The sequence below is a fragment of the Paroedura picta genome, chromosome 2 (assembly GCF_049243985.1).
Source record: "Paroedura picta isolate Pp20150507F chromosome 2, Ppicta_v3.0, whole genome shotgun sequence".
Classification (NCBI taxonomy): domain Eukaryota; kingdom Metazoa; phylum Chordata; class Lepidosauria; order Squamata; family Gekkonidae; genus Paroedura; species Paroedura picta.
This window is the reverse complement of record NC_135370.1, coordinates 106,980,826-106,998,752: the sequence shown is the minus strand read 5'-3', so window position 1 is coordinate 106,998,752 and position 17,927 is coordinate 106,980,826. Positions and strand designations below refer to the sequence as shown.

The window sequence follows — 17,927 nt, the reverse complement described above, 5'->3', positions numbered from 1 at the left end:
CGTTATTCACGACATCGTACACAATCTGCAACACTCCTGCAACACTCCCACAAAAATCGCTTTGTTGTAGCGATTTTCGGGGAATCCATAAAAGTGGATTCCCCTGAAAAAAAACTGCTTGACTCTTGAGAACAACCTGCAACACATCCAAAAAACACATGTGCATTCTCAAAACAGTGGTAGCAAGCATATCCCTCCCTAATCTCTTGCACCCGAGCTTCTGGCATCCCGATCGCCATTTTTTCCACTTAAACTGGCCAAAGCTACGAATCAGCGATGCTTCTATGGCTGAAATCCCTCCACAAGCAATTGTCCGTAAAGTTTCCGAGCACAATACAGCCCCACAGGGCTCGGTACTCTCTCCTACATTATTTAACATCTTTATGCACCCTCTGGCTCAACTGTACAGAGTTATGGGCTGGGTTGCCACCAGTACGCTGATGACACCCAGCTCTTTCTCCTCATGAATGGCCACCCGGACTTCTCCCCAGATCCATTTGCCAGATGTTTGGAAGCCATAGCTGGATGGCTCGAGCAGAGTCACCTGAAACTCAACCCCTCCAAGACGGAGGCCCTGTGGTTGGGCTGTAGGGGGGCAGATCAGGAAGCGCGCTTACCCTTTCTGGCCAGGACGCAACTTAATATCGCGTCTCAGGCCAGGAATTTAGGGTTGACCATTGATGCCTCACTTACACTCAAGGCACAGGTTAAACAGGTAGCTAGCCGGGCATTTTTCTATCCTCACCAGGCTCGGCTACTAGTGCCCTATCTGTCCTCCCAACACCTGGCCACAGTGATCCACACGACGGTCACCTCCAGACTAGATTTCTGTAACTCGCTCTACACTGGCCTGCCTCTGGGCTTGATCTGGAAACTGCAACTCGTCCAAAATGCGGCTGCTAGAGTCCTCACAGCTACACCTTGGAGGGCTCACATCCAGCCAGTTCTGAGGCAGCTGCACTGGTTACCGGTTGCCTTCAGGATCAGGTTCAAGGTTTTGGTTTTGACCTTCAAGGCCATCCGTGGTTTAGGCCCAGCATATATGAGGGACCGCCTTTCGCCCTATATCCCCCGCAGGGCTTTACACTCTGTGGGGGCTAACCTATTGGTCATTCCCGGCCCCAAGGAAGCCTGCCTGGCCTTGACCAGGGCCAGGGCCTTCTCGGTCCTGGCCCCAACCTGGTGGAATGAGCTCCCGGAAGAGCTGAGGGCCCTGCGGGAATTACCAGCATCCCGCAGGGCCCGTAAGACGGAGCTCTTCCACCAGGCTTATAGTTGAGGCCGGGCAGTAAGAAGATCAGCCCCCCCCTCACAAACTGGCGGTAGAGAGTGTCACCCCCCCTCCCGTAGTTGAGGATGTGAAGACTAAATGAGTAAGATTAAGCCATCATTGTTGCCACTGTGACCAATTGGTTACCAGGTATTGTAAATTTACTGGAACTTATTGTTATTTTATGTTTTTTAGGGGATGGGGCCTAAGCTGCCTCGAGCCTTCGGGGGGAGGCAGGGTATAAATACAACAACAACAACAACAACAACAATAATAATAATAATAATAATAATAATAATAATTTTAAAGGGAAACACGAACACAACAGTTAATTGGCTGCTCTCTTTGATTGACGACCAGGGGAGGGAGGAAGCGCGGAAAAATATCATCTTCTTTGTTGCGATTTCCGCAAGACCAGAAACTTGTGCGTTACGATAGCAGTGCTAGTGGGAGAGCCTTTTCTTCAATTGAACTGGCTGTGTGCATTACCGAGACCTGCCGCTTTTGCTTCCAGCGCTTTTCAATAGTGCTCAAACTTAGTGAAATGGCCCGTTGTGCGGAATTGCCCTCAGTATTTCTGCATGGGTTATTTCCCCAAGTTCAGTGCTATTGGGAAGTGAGGTTTCTCCCCTGCTTTGCCACAGGATTATAGTGCATTTGTATACTTCCTGGAATTTCGCTGCCTTTTGTCTGGTCTTTCTCAAACCTGATTTTCTCTTAAGTTTTGGGAAAGATCACAGTAAAGCTTAGATTGATGCTGTTTGGGCAGAAAAGTTTGGATTTCCTTGGTCCCACCCACAAAGCAACTATTTTCCCCTGTTGTAATTTAATTTTCTTCCTGCAGAGGGATTTCCTTTTTCTTTTTAATTGGTGATTTATTTGTTGGCAGAGTACGTGACACAGCAATGATGCACAACCTGATTAAAGAGTAGATAAAGATTTATTTGGGAATAAATATACTTGATAGGTAAGAGGAGAGACAGAAATATGTTCCTAACTGCATCTCTAGCTAAGAGAGAGGTAGTAATTTGGAGACAGATATGGAATGCTGACCTCACTACCTTATCTGTCTTCTTGCTGCCCCTTCAGAATTTTTTCTTCTTTGTACACCAAACATGGCTTTCACAACACCCCTTCTCAAGGTTTAGTGTATAAAGCCCACAAGATTTATCTTCTTACACAGACTTTCAAAATTTTCTCAAGGAAGTGGCTTGGTGAGTGTGTCTGCAATCATTTCATCTGTAGGACAGTATTCCAACTCAACAAGCTCTTTTTCTTGCATGTCTCTTAGTAGGTGATGCTTCATTTCAATGTTCTGTGTAGGTTTTATGGACCCTTGGGTTCCTCGATTCCAAAGTCTTGTACTACTTAGTGTCTATTCCAGTTGTCTGTGTGTTTCTGTTCTGGATATATTTTCAGCTTCAATCAAGGATGCTAGACTTATGCAAAAAAAAAAATCATACAGTTTCAGATTCAGCCAAAAACAATTCAGCCAAAGCTGAAATGAATGAATACCCCTTCACTTTTTCAGATCTGGCCGTTTTTGTGATTCCATGCAGTCTTTTGCTCTGCATCGATGACTGGACAGTGAGTCTGGATAACAGTCTACAAGCCTTTTTATGATATGATATGAGTCTTAATTAATTAATTATTTAATTAATTCTAAATCACACACTGGCTTTCCAGTGACCATGCTGTGTACTACAGAAGGTTGACATCTTTGTTCCTTTGCTTTTGCCTGCTTGTGCCAAGAGCTTCTGGTGATCCTTCTAAATTTAATCAGAGAGGCACTTAATCTGGGTCACTATGACCTCTGCTGGCAGATTAATTAACACAGCATGATGCACAACCTGAGTAAAGAGTAGATAAAGGTTTATTTTGGAATTAATATCCTTGATAGGAAAGAGAAGAGACAGAGATATGTTCCTAAATGCATCTCTAGCTGAGAGCGGGGGATAGACTGAGTGCAGAATCATAGAATCATAGAGTTGGAAGGGGCCATACAGGCCATCTAGTCCAACCCCCTGCTCAACGCAGGATCAGCCCTAAGCATCCTAAAGCATCCAAAAAAAGTGTGTATCCAACCTTTGCTTGAAGACTGCCAGTGAGGGGGAGCTCACCACCTCCTTAGGCAGCCTATTCCACTGCTGAACTACTCTGACTGTGAATTTTTTTTTCCTGATATCTAGCCTATATCGTCGTACTTGAAGTTTAAACCCATTACTGCGTGTCCTTTCCTCTGCAGCCAACGGAAACAGCATCCTGCCCTCCTCCAAGTGACAACCTTTCAAATACTTAAGGAGGGCTATCATGTCCCCTCTCAACCTCCTTTTCTCCAGGCTGAACATTCCTAAGTCCCTCAACCTATCTTCATAGGGCTTGGTCCCTTGGCCCCAGATCATCTTCATCGCTCTCCTCTGTACCCTTTCAATTTTATCTAAGTCCTTCTTGAAGTGAGGCCTCCAGAACTGCACACAGTACTCCAGGTGTGGTCTGACCAGTGCCGTATACAATGGGACTATGACATCTTGTGATTTTGATGTGATGCCCCTGTTGATACAGCCCAAAATGGCTTTTGCCTTTTTTACCACTGCATCACACTGCCTGCTCATGTTTAGTTTACAATCCACCCCATGGTCTCGTTCACACACAGTGTTACCTAGAAGCGTATCCCCCATCCAGTAGGTATGCTTTTCATTTTTCTGACCCAGATGCAGAACTTTACACTTATCTTTATTAAATTGCATCTTGTTCTCATTTGCTCATTTTTCCATTGTGTTCAGATCTCATTGAACTCTGTCTCTATCTTCCGGAGTATTTGCCAGTCCTCCCAATTTGGTGTCATCTGCAAACTTGATGAGTAGTCCCTCCACCCCCTCATCTAGATCATTAATAAATATGTTAAAAAGTACCGGGCCGAGCACTGAGCCCTGAGGTACCCCGCTACTCACCTCTCTCCAGTCTGATGAAACACCATTGACAACAACTCTTTGAGTGCGGTTCTCTAACCAATTCCCTATCCACTTAACTATCTGAAAATCCAGATTGCAGTCCTTCAAGTTATCCATCAGAAAATCATGGGGAACCTTGTCAAAAGCTTTACTAAAATCCAAGTAAATGACATCAACCTAATTTCCCCGATCCAGCAAACCTGTTACTTGGTCAAAAAAGGAAACCAGGTTGGTCTGGCAGGACCTGTTGGAGACAAATCCATGCTGACTTCCTTGGATCACCAAATTGTCCTCCAGATGTTTGCAGAAGTTTTGAGAAGGAAAAAATTGCCTTGAAGCAGCAATCTGGAGACAGACAAGGAATGACACTTTACAGAAGAGAAGGTGCTGACCTCACTATCCTATCTAATTGTCTTCCTGTTATCCCTTCAGAGTCTTCTTCTCTTCTCCTTTGTACACCATACATTGTCTTTTCTAACATTATTAACATATCAATATACCATTATACCAAAATATGAATGAGTTTCTTTGAATTCATATATTTCATTTGTAAAAACAGTCTTTATGTAAAAATGCATATCTCCACAATGAAGTGAGCTAGATACTTCTTAATGACATCAGAGAAGACAGAAAACCTCATTCATATTTTGATAGAATCGTATATAAACATAATGCTATTTAATCATGAATAAAAATACAATCAAGGATATCTTCTATCACCACAGTAATGCATTAGCAGCCAGAGAAAGAACATGAAAACTACAAAGCCTGTGACTGTGTGGGGAATTGCATTCGACGATCTGTTAGAGCTACTGTGGCATGGTACTTAAAATGATGGAACTCCCACTCAGCCATGAAGCTCACAACATGATCTTGGACCAGTCTTTGTCTCTTAATCTCTCCTACTTGATACCTACAGTAAAATGGAGACAGAGAGTACCATATAATCATCCTGAGCTCCTTAAAGTATAATAATGGAGTATAAGTATGTAATTGATGGGGACTAGAAAAAAAATGCAGGTGCTCATGTCAGTTTGTCCCCAGATACCAAACATGAGAACATGGCGGTTTAGCAATCAGTTGTTGTGTGATACTTCAATGCAACTAACTCATCCTCTAATTTACCAGTTTAAAGATTTGCAGAGAGACTTTGCAGCATGTGCCAAGTGATCAGACCTGTCTCATGAGTAGCCATGACACTTACTTAACTGCATCGGGTCAATATTTGCCAACCCAATGGATTTATTGCTCCATCTTGAGCACTAAATCTTTTAAAATCCCTGAGTACACTAGAACTGCAACACTGCAGTAGCTATGCAAACAAAAGCTTATAGTCAGCAAGAAACATATAGTGTGCAATTGACCAGGTATATGACTGAAGCAGCTGAAGGGCCAGGTTCCTCTTTTTTTTCCTGAGGGTCTCTTCAGTATGGGTTGTATCCTTCCAAGAACCAGTTCACTACTCCCCTTCAAATCCAAAAATGTAGCTATGAATCAGATTATGATGAGCACCAATAAAAGTTGTCAAACAATATGGAAACATAACTGGCCTTGTAAAACTATCACAGGGACTATATTTGAACCAATAAGAACAGGGCGGATACTGTCTATTTACTAAAAGGAAGTGAATATCCAGATATCTATTTATCTGAGGAAGTGGGCTGTACTTAATCCCTGCACCAGTCAAACCAAAAACCTTCAAACAAACTGGCCAGTTCAGGCTGGTCCATTTCACTTCTCCCTTCTTAGAAGTGATGGGCAGATTGCCTTGCTTACCTGCTAAGTTTTAATGATCCAATAAAATCTAGGAATTGTTCGGGGGGAGCTGCCTCACCCAAACCTCATAATGAACTTTAGCTCATGAATTAATGTCCAATGTTTTTGCAATCATCTACTTACTACCTACTAGCTCAAGAAAGGTAATGTGAAGAGTATGTTCTGAATGTTTCTCATTAAAAAAACAACAATGCTAATCTCTGGGGAAATAAAGACAGCTGTACGATTCGCTTTAAGAATAAGAAAGTTAATGAATTTAAATACTTGCTTGGTTGAAAAACAGATGCATATTAGTTCTCATTTATGACAACGTACTTGTTCAACAGTATGCTTAGATTTTCTTTGCTTGTGGTGATTGTGCTAATCTTTTTAGTAGGTACTGTACAATTGGCAGATATTTTGCCCAGCAGGTTATATAATGGAATCAAAGGATAGGCAATTTCTATTCACTGATTTTTCCTTTAGGAACTTTACTGATGTGCAATGAGCATTTGTGGCTTTATTAACAAGTCACCTCAACAAAACACAACCCATGGCTATTCTGTGTAATTAAAAGTGTCTTGTCATGACACATGAGTAAACAAAGGTATCATTTTATAATGGACAGCAGAGGTGAAGTTTGTGTTTTGTCTCTTTAATAAACCAGGGAAGAAATGAAATCGCTCCAGGAAGCCTTCCAAAAACAGCTTAATGAAGCAGCTGAGAAGGCAGAAAAACAGCAGGCTACAGTGAGTGACTCTAACCTTTCTTCCTTATTATTGTCTTCTACCTTTCCTTTACTTCTCTCATTTGTAAATGAGTCAATAGATTAAATATAGTTTCATGAATAGAATGATTGGTATGCATTATGTAAATTGTATACGCAGACATATTTGGAACACTTGTGGTGGCAAATAGTCTCATAGGGTTTTGCTAAAAAATGAAAGATATTTTAAGATGATAACATAAGATGAGCTCTCCTGAATAAGAACAATAGTCCATCTTGTCAAGCATCCTGTCTCATATAGTAGCCTCTGGAGGGCCAACAACAGTGTTTAGAGGCCAAGGTCTCCCCCTGATGTTGCCTCCTGGCTCTAAAATGCAGAGGATTAGTGCTTCTGAATTTGGAGGTTCCCCTCAGTCACCAGACTTAGTAGTCATTGATAGACTTAGCCTCCATGAATCTATCTAATCCCTTTTTAAAAGCTACTTATTCCTGTGGCCATCACTACATTCTCTGCAGCAACTTCCACATTTTGATGATTCTCTGTGTAAAGTAGTATTTCATTTTGTCCATCCTAAGCCTATTGCCCATCAGCTTTATTGGATGCGCTTAAATACTAGTTTTTTTGGGAGAGGGAGAACAATTCTCTTTGTCAAGTGCCTCCACTGCATACATAATTTTATAAACCTCTAGTATCCCCCCCCCCAGTTGTCTCTGGTTTAAAATGAGAAGACTCCAGCTCTTCAGCCTTTCTTCTTAGCAAAGGTGCTCCAACCCCCTAATCATCTTGGGTTCCTTCTGTATTTTTTCAGCTCTTGTGGTTGTTAGAATCTAAAGTTCAAGAAACATTGTTTTCCACTTATAAAAACCCGGCCCAGACTTACCTCGGCCGAAAACTGACGCAGTGGAGGGCTTGCTGGGAGAGAGAGGGGACCATCCAGAGGCCCTCTAGTGTGCCTGCTGATGCAGTGCAGGGCCCATCGTGACTATTTAAGTTGCCACATGCATTGGTCTCACCCTCTTTGCCTGGAACACTGTGGGAGTTGCTCCCCTCCCACCCACCCTATGTCGTATACAGGGTTTTGAGTTGGATGTTTTTGGTTTTGTTTTCCAATAATTGTCACAGCTGCGGTTTTGCATGGGATGGAGCCTATTGGCAGGGAGTCCGGTGTGTGATAGGACTCCCTGGGGTTTGGGGCCTCTCTTGAGGTGGCGCACATACAAGCGCGGCTTACCCAGCTGGAAGGTCAGGGGCTCGTTTGCCAGGTGGCCTGGGGGCAGTCAAAGCAGGTTGGTGCCTGGTGGCTCCCCCGCATAGGTCACTTCCCTTTGTGGCGGACTCCAGTAGGCCAGGGAATCTGCTCTTCCAGCTGGGAATGGTGCAGGTCCCCAGGACGCCTCTGGGCTCTGTGGGTTGTTGGTACAGTCTGCTGACTGCAAGGTCAGGCTCCCTCTCCCATGCTGTGCCAACCCTCCCGTGGGGAGATAATAAAGCTGTGCCCTTGTTTATCCCAACATTGGTTTCGTGTCTTATTCTAGCATATAATGCCCTCCTGCAAGTCAATATGAAGGATCCTACCACTCCCTTTCAGGGCATCTGGGATCATCGTAACAAAAGTTGTGGAGAATAGATGTAATGAGATGTGATGAGAATAGATGTGATAGAATAGAGGTGATGAGATTCACTCAGTTACCTCTTCCATCCATCTTGGTGGATAATTTTATTCAGATTTACACTGATTAGAAAGAAAGCAAAATGAGTCTGCTTTGGCATCTGTCTCCCTGTCTGCAGGTCTGGGATAGATGGCTCCCTTCTAACTGGCCTCCAAGAGGCAAAATTTTGCTTTAATTGTTAGCTTACTTACTAAAAAGTTTAGTATTGTATTGTGTGTATCATTATTTACATTTTGATTCTTTAGCCTGTCCTGAACAACTTTTAAATGACAGCTGTTGTCCACTCAGCAATTACTTGTCAATGTGAATATGGAGTAGCCAGTGTAGGGACTTGAGGTGGTAGTTATTAGGGTCTAAATATGCCAGGAAATACTTGTGCTGGATCTATTTTTATTAAAATTGGCAAGGTGTTTGCAAAGTGAACGGCGGGAATAACTGAAGGAGCCATCACTATAATAGCATACCGAATAAAACACAAATGCTCACCAGTGATGTAGGGAAGAACATTGGATAGATACAATCCAGTGTAAAATAAAATGAGCCTTTTGTTCCTTCCAAAATTTCTATTGCAAGGCAGTATCATTAACTTACAAAGTATCTCTCTGACAAACATAGCTCCTTCCACAATACTTAGGCATCAGATAGTCTTGCTGTCTTAATGATGAAACTTTTCCCTAGACTGGGTGACAAAATACATTGGAAAACATTTGCAGAAATCAAAAGAACAAAGAATGTCATGGAATCTTTGATAAACAATTTTATTGTGGCATGGATTGGTCTCTGCGGTGCAAAATATCATGTCATAATAAAATTATTAGCCTCATTAGGTTGTCAATGTCCCCCTGCAAGGCAAAACAAAAATCTGCCACCATTTCGTGCTTCTCCCCATCCAGAAGTGATGCTGGAAATGGCAGAAGAAAGCAATGCAATTTATACGTGACTCTCTTCTGCCTGTCAATCAAGCCAGGCAGCCAATCCCCTTTCTCCACTATCTGGAGGTTGAGAACCCTAGCTGAGGCCCTTTATTCCTCTTCCCATGGCCATTCTTAATTCCTATTTCCCTGTTCCTAATATCAAGCAAGTCCATCCTCTCATGGAGCCCTTTACATGAGAGGAGTCTCACAATCAATGGGAGTCTCTTGCTCTACAGGGAGTTACTACTGATGATCCATCCTTCTGACTTCTCCCTTGCTGTTGCTTTCCCAAATGGTTCTCCGCAGGGCTGCTGCCCTTATTAGGGCTATGCCTGCATTCCAGTCCTTCTCTCTCAAAGATAGTGACAGATGCAAAACAATATAGTTGCTGCTGTGAATATGTGTCTTAAGCAAGCATAAGCTGCCCATCCATCCCGAAAATCCTGGGACACACCCGCTTCCCTGGTCTTTGTCCCGGGTCCCTCCCGGGTCCTCAAATGTCCCACCAGTGGCCAACCAGCAGGAGCCGATGCCACGCAGGGACACAAAAGGTGCACAGGCACGTAGGAGGCTCGAGAGAGAGGCACGTGGGAAGCGAGGTGAAGCCAGAGAGAGAGAGAGAGAGGGAGGGAGAGAGAGAGGGAGGGAAAGAGGGAGGGAGGCTGCCGCCACCGCATGCACCCTGCTGCCGCCGAACATACCACACTGCTGCACGCACTGTGCTGCAACCACAGGCATTGCGCCGCCACCACCACATGCACTGTGCCACCGCACACACCACTGCGGCAGTGGCGGCAGCAACGGTAGTGGCAGTGGCGGCAGCACATCCCGCCTTACAGCCCCAAAATTCTGGTCACCTTAAGCAAGCACAATGTTTTGAATATCACATGTAAAGAAAATAGTAATCAAACATACGTAATCTCCATGTTAAAATCTACATGTTAAACCCAATTCATAACATTAACACAGATCAGCACTAGTGCTGTCTGTGCTATTAAATCACGTACATTTCTCCAATCAGCCAATCCTAGTACTATTTTGCAACTTGTAAAGAATAACAGTATATGTACATCTTTTAAAACTAGAATTAGTGCAAGCAAATCTGCTGTTCCATACATTATATCAAATCGCAGCGGAAACTATGTAGGAAATGTAGGAAACTATGTGCAATTATATAAATGTTAGATAGTGGCTGGACCTCATGAATCTATTCTGCTGTGTTACTTTCCTCTAGTGCAAAGCTCCTTCTCCTGATGCAAGTGAAAGAAACACTGGTGTCATGAGAAGATGTATTACACAAAAGAAAGTGACATAATTAGTGGAACAGTTCTATGGGGTGTAATCCATGATATTGTTATGTTGTTGTTAGGTGCGAAGTAGTGTTTGACCCACTGCGACTCCATGGACAATGATCCTTCAGGCCTTCCTGTCCTCTACCATTCCCCGTAGGACAGGAAGGTGCGAAATTAAATGTGAACTTAAATGCGAACTTAAATGGACTCTGGGGAATCCATGATGACCAATGATAAAGCCTGAGTCAGAAATTGTAAAAAACACAAATCAGAAAAAATGTCTAAGGTCAGATGTTTGAGAAAGGTGCCATAAAAATGTGATGATGGCAGTATGCAAGGACATATCCACACAAAAAACAAAAAGGATTTATGTCGCCTAAGGAGAAAAATGGTTGTTTCATAGGAACATAAGTCTGCTGAATTGTGCAGTTATGCAGTGAGATTCTGTACCGGCTTTCTGAGACAAATGTACACTGGGTTCAAGTGTACAAGATATTCTCAACAGTAAATATGTGTAGGATGGTAGCCTTATTGCTGTTTCTAAACTTTGGACCACTCCTTTCACCTCTAAGCTGGATATTTTATGCTACTCCTTCCACTACACATAGCTGTTGTTTGGGGAGAACTTACTATAATATGTCAAAGTTGTTCTGCTCTTTTTTGATGCTTACTACAGTGAGGACCCTGCCACCTCCTCATCTAAGACCCCTTTACTTTGTGTGGTTCCTATCTTACTTTGGACTTGGTGGTATAATAAGCATGTCTTTTACAACCTAAGTGCCAAGGAGACCTATTTTCATACAGGCGCCTGGGTACTGCCATGATATTGGAAATTCCCAAGGATAGGAGAGGAAGGTTGTGCTGGCATCACAAATTAATTAAGAGCAATCTCCCCAGCTCAGTATTCTGAATAACAATAAAACTTCACATTATTCTCAGTAACAAAAGACTTATCAACACAAGGTCTTTACAGCATAGGTATCTGTCTAGCCCAAGGAAGTTACTATTATTTATTTATTAGGCAAAAAGCCCGCTGCAGCTGTAAATGCAGTGGACGCTAAAAGAGCAATGGGTGGGGGCAGCAGGCATTTGGAGAGGCTGGCACCGCGAGGCACAGAGAGACTTCCCTTGGCTTTCCCTCACCTTGGACTCCGAAGGCGGCGGGGTGAGCCCACGGCGGCCTTAGGGCTTGTGCTCCATGTCCTGGCTGCCGCTGCTGCCTCACTGCTACCACCTCTGTTGCTTTGCTACCGCTGCTTGGCCACCACGGTCAGTGCTGCCTCGCCACCACCACCATCACTGGCTGGGTGGAGCAGCGAGCTGGGCAGGGTGGCACAGTCCACTGCGCTCCATGGCCAGGGAGCGTTTGGCATTGAGGCTGCAAGCACACCTCATGGCCGGCTCCTGAGGGCGGGCACTTTACGAACCGGCCCAGTCTGGGGATACTGAGTACGCTTCTATCTGTTGTGTGTCCCAAACTTGGACAGGATTCTGAATACACTTATGAGTGATGCCTGCCTCAAACAATTCATTACTTGTTGGATTTGGCCTGAATCAATTTGGTTGAATCTGAAACACCCAAATTTCCAATAACTGGTTTTGATTCAGTTACGTTGATTCTTCTGAATCTGTAAAATATAAGTTGATTTCTGTGCACATGCCTATTCAGCTTCCCAGGCAGTAGAAAGCTGGCTCTCTATTTCTGATGCCTGAGAAAGCTGAGAGGAAAGGCATTTAAAGGGCATGCCAATTAGTTGTCTAGCATGCACTCTCCCTCCCACCACTCCCGAGGTGGTGTAGCACATCTGTGTTGTTTGAGAAGGCTGAGGGGGGAGGCATTTAAAGGATGCACTAAGGAGCTGATTTATCATGATCAGCTGCTTGTTTTGCCCTTTCAATGCCTACCCTCAACCTGTCTAGACAATGAAGAGAGGTCTCACTTCCTATATCAGTTTTGATTGGCTGAGGCTTTTGGAATCACTTCCTGTATCAGTGTCTGAGGAAGAGTGCTTGTACTCGAAAGTTCATGCCTTGAATAAATCTTTGTTGGTCTTAAAGGTGCTACTAGACTCTGTTTTTCCTGTCTCAGTGTTCATTGGCAGAGGCTTGTGGTATCGCTTCCTGACTCAGTGTTGATTTGCTAATGCTATTGTTCTCACTTCCAGTCGCAGTGTTGCTTGGCTGAGGCTTGTGGTCTCACTTCCTCTCTTAGTATTGAATGGCTGATGCTAGTGGTCTTACTTCCTGTCTCAGTGGTCCTATCCTGGGAGTAGGTCTGGACAAAATTAAATGCCTGGAGCTTGATTTATGAAACCGCCTAGATGCTTGCCAGGTGTTCTGAGGGAGAGTGGACTTAATTTTCTTCTGGCCCAGTAGACCTGGCATTCCCAAATAGCAGCTTTACTCCTGGGGAACAGGAGACCTATAAGGACAGCATTAGAGGCAAATTGGGAATCTTCAGCAGGCAAAGGAAATGGATGGAAGTTATTTCACCGTTCCATTAGTAAAAAAATTAGTCTGGTTCTTACCCAAAGTGCTAAGAAGGATGTAATTCTTTTTATGATGGCCTTGTAAATATCTCAATATGCCATCTGTATGTTGTTAAATTTTTCCGAAAGAAATAAACTGTTTAAAGCTCCATGTTTCTTGAGCAGGATATGAAGGCTCACAATCATCTTCTGTCTGACTATTCGATTTACAATTTCCGCACTGATGTTTGATTCATGAGATGAGACTGCCCAAGATGTGAATTTCATCCACTATCTAAAAGACATGATTGCTGATTATAATTTCTGGTGCAACGTTAATCTTATCCCAGATGGTTGACATAAAACTTCTGTCTTTTTTGGGCTAATAATTAGTTTGAAATGAATGCATACATATTGAAGATGTGACTGACATTTGATTGTGCTCTCAAGAAATAGCTGCCGAGGCACAGGCATCCAAAAATTGTAGTCCATTGATTCTAAATGGGAGTTGTATGGTCCTACTAGAGCAATTTACATATCTTAGGGGTATTCAGAATTTTTGAGATAAATTCCATTTCTTCTCTTAGCAATGGCCAGTAAAAAGTGTTGTTTCATTCTGCTCATGCCTTTCTCATTTCTTTCCCAAATTCTAAAGAATCAAAACTAATATTAATTGGCAGGATGACAGCAATCGGTCTTCAATGCATGTGTGCTATGAGTGTATTATATGCATGCACCATAAATATCTGTCTGAAAATGTATCCATTCACAAACCAGTATGAACTGTCACAAACTGGAAGTTTGTGCTGATTGACCTGTCACAAACTTCTGTTCACAAACCATGAAGTTGTTTTTTATATGTCATTTTTCTCTATCAGGACTCTCATAGTGGCTTACAATCACCTTCCTTTTCCTCTCCCTACAACAGACACCCTGTGGGGTAGGTGAGGCTGAGAGAGCCCTGATTTTATTCCTTGGTCAGAACAGCTCTATCAGTTCTGTGGTGAGCCCAAGGTCACTCAGCTGGCTGCATGGGGGGATCAGGGAATAAAACCCAGCTCACCAGATTAGATGCCACCGCTCTTAACCCATGACACCAAGCTGTTGGAACAGGATAAGCATATTCATAAGCTAATATTCACTTTTCTTTGAATACACTAAAAATAGCATGTCAACAGTTTTCAGGATATTCTGTTATATTCCCCTTGAATTTAAACCATATATTGGAAGTGTATGCTATCCTTATCCACCCCCCTTCCTGCTCTGCTCTTAGTGAGTACCTGAGAGATAGTGGGAATCAGTATGTGTGCATATGAGAGCTCCCTGTCCCTTGCCTGCTGACTCTTTTGCCCATTCAGGTGCTTTGGTCTATATATGGATAAATGATTAAGTATTTGCGTAAGAACTTTGGTTACAGTTGGAGATTTTTAAAAGGGAGGAAACTAAATAAATAAGCTGGCTCAAATCTCTATTAAGTAGGATCACAGATACAAAGGAAAGCAGCCACCCTGACTGAACCAAGCCCTATGAAGATAGGTTGAGGGACTTGGGAATGTTCAGCCTGGATGTGTTTTCAATATAAAATTAAAGCAGCACTCAATTTACTTCCCCATTGTTAAATAATTAGTCCAAGCATTTGTTGCTGCTGGGACATAAAATAAACATGAGGCATTGACCAAATTTCTTACTAAATATAAGTCAGAATAAACATGTAAAATATGATCATGTTCTGTTTAGGATTACATATAATTTTCAAGTAAGTTTTCAGCTTCTCTTTTTTATCACTGATTTACATCCTAAAGAACATATTGCCTATCAATGTATGTGAAGAATACAATGTATGTGTAGGAGTGTTCATACACACCAAAGTTTATACCTTAATAACTTGTTTTGGTTTTAAAGGTACCACTGGACACAAAGTTTCTTCTATCCATGTCTACTAGCCATAATGGTAAAACAGAATCTCAGAGACAGACAATGCACATTTACCTGACCATAGAATGGGAGTGGAAGGGACTCTTCTTGCCCAGAACCCCATTTGTAACTACATGTGCTGCCCTACGCCTTAACTATGTACCCTTGTCCTATGTGAGCACAACACCCACATACACAGAATGTTGATGATCCATCTCCATGATCAGGAATACTGTTTTCAGATATTGCTCATTGTAGGGATGGAGCACTTATATATATGGAGGTGTTGCACTCAGAAGAGGTGGACACATATACACAGGATAAAGTCCCAAACATACATTAATGAGGAGGGAGCAGGGTCTGCCCTTTCATTCCTGATCAACACACATATTTGTATTTTAATTGCACATGATATCCTTGGAAACATCAGTGGAGGGACAGCCAGGGAACTGAAGGGTATTACTTTCATAGCCTGCAAAAAGAAATCTACTTTGTTTGTCTACTTTGGAAAACAATATTCTCTTGACTGTATGGAGTTTTGATCTGATCCAGCAGCGTTCTTTTTATGTTCATGTCATAGGATTCCTTAATTATTTGATAACCTCTCCATGCTACAGTGTCTGTTACTGCTCATGGAACCAGTCATGCAATGCAGATGTGGGATCTGTGATGCATGCAGGAATGGCAAGCTCACTGAGGATGCCCACAGAGTCCAATTTCTTGACTTCAGTCAGGGTGGCTGCTTCAGCAAAATATTTAATCCGCTCCGCATATCATAGTCCTTCAGCGGCAAGGCAACATGTGCTGCTGGGCTGTTTGGCCGTGTCATTTGATTATCAGATTGATGAACCAGCTGAGCACAGCTCAGTGGTCAAAGTTGTAAGCATTCTGTGTATGACCACACATAGTGTGTTAATTTCATTTGAGGAAAGTTGCTTGAGATGGTATTAGGCTTGTGCTGGCTTTCAGCCTATTGATCAATACAAGCTAGAATGGAGATGTCAGCTTAAAAAAACAAAAACAGGATGCTTGTGGGAAATTTCTTAAGTGGTTTTGGGACTTTGACATTAGATGGGAATTATAAATAACTACCATTCACATTTACAATTACACTAAAAGTTCATTAGTATGTAACAGGCTGAAAATGAAGTTACTCCACCCACTTAAGATTTGATTCATGCATCGTTATTATATGCCCAAGAGCAGCATAATGGGATGTTCAGTACTCTCAAGCCACAGATTATTCCACACAGCCTTCCATTTAGCACTTTCTGTACATCATAAAACATTGTGGCATTGAGGCAGCTGCCTTGGGGCATAGAATAGACAAAAGTAGGAGCAGTTGGCTGGGTATCTGTTTTGACTTCAAAAGCCAAGTAACATCAGTCTGTTTTCTGTGGCTCTCTTCAGGCTTGTTTCATTATCCAGCCTGTAATAATTCCAACACTTCCATGTTTACCAGCTGAACATGTTGCAAGATGGGGACCCAGTATCCTCTGGAGAGAGTATAACATTTGAAAAAAAGTGGCATAGCTTGCTAATAATTGTCAAAGAATTCCAGACTGAAGACATAAAACCCAAAGATATGAATTCATCTTAGATTTGAGTGAGGGTTGATTTACACATCATTATGTAATTGTTTCCCCCCCTCTTTCAGTATTCTACAGGCTGTCTGATGGCCAATCAGTGTGCTATCCTAGTTCAGAGTTCAAGTGCTTGAGTGTTGCTCTGCCTCTGCTTTTACCCACACAGAAGAAATGTGCCAAAAGGACCCAATTAACAACAAGGAGGAAATGGAGATTTCCTTCTAAGAGGCCACATGGAAATAATTCCATGTTATCATTCAGAAGTGTGGTAGGATGAGCATCTACAGTGGCAAATTCCCACTCTGGAAACTAGGGGACAATTTAGCATGAAGCCTGTATCCTTGTCCATTGACTGATGCACAGGACTTGTAGCCAGATCATCTCCAGAAGTCCCATCCTCCTTTCCAAATAGGCATAGGAACAAAAATGCTGCCCATTATACTTCAAGCTGGGAACTGGGCATCTTCATGTGTTTAAATGTGTCTCCTGTGTTATACTTACCTCTTTAGATATCCTGCATTTAACAGGGGTTTGAACTAGGTTGCCTATAACATCCCTAACAACTCTCAGATTCTGTAATTCTTTAATATTCAATATATTTTTCTTTAGATTTTGGCTTGTTGTCAGAGTTTAAATATGCAAGAGAGGAACTAAGCACCAGGCAATTTAAAAGAATAAAAGAACAGAAACTTTGTATAGAGAGAGCATATAAAGCCATTATTCTGTATTCTATTCTGCAGGCAAGTTGGGAGGGACTATGCTCAAAGAAGCAGGAAGTCTCCAAATGAGGCAATCAGGACACAGGAGGATACTATTTGAAAAATATCAAGAACATTCCTGATCTAACTATGCTAAATGCACAACTCCTCCAATGCTCCCTGTAGGATATTCTTCATATGCTTTTGAATCATGTCCAGTGGTCCCCAACCCCCGATACGAAGACTGGTACCGGTCCATAGATCAGTCGGTACTGGGCCACGGCTCCTCCTCGTCCTCCTCCCTGGCTGCTGCTTCGTGGGCTGCCCTGCCACTTTGCTGCCAGTTCACCTTTGATGCTCTCCAGTGGCCGCCATGGCTGGGGCTCCCCCTCGGCGTGGCATTGCACAGCTGCTGCTGGCAGCACCCCCCAGTGGGCAGCAGGAAGTCAGAGGTGCCGGTGGGAAAGCAAGTGGAGCAGGGGCTCAGGTGGTGGCAATGTCCCTCGGCAAAAGACTACCCCCCCCCGGGCCTCAATAAAATTGTCAAGCATTGACCAATCCCTGGTGAAAAAAAGGTTGGGGACCACTGATACACTACAGATTTTGCATATTTCAACAGGTGTGGTTTATCTAATGACTTAAAATCATTATGTTGCATTATGTTGAGGATTATATTTTAAA

The 17,927-nt window shown here is 42.9% G+C and overlaps 1 protein-coding gene across 6 annotated transcripts in view; it reads left to right on the top strand.

The window, feature by feature from the left end:
- The window catches only part of LUZP2 (leucine zipper protein 2), a 500,598-nt gene that overhangs the window by 252,669 nt on the left and 230,002 nt on the right, over positions 1–17,927 (top strand). For all 6 annotated transcript variants that reach the window (XM_077322002.1, XM_077322001.1, XM_077322000.1 and 3 more), the window contains exon 4: positions 6,644–6,725. In XM_077322002.1, coding sequence (XP_077178117.1) covers positions 6,644–6,725 — 82 coding nt within the window. The remainder of the gene's footprint in view (positions 1–6,643; positions 6,726–17,927) is intronic.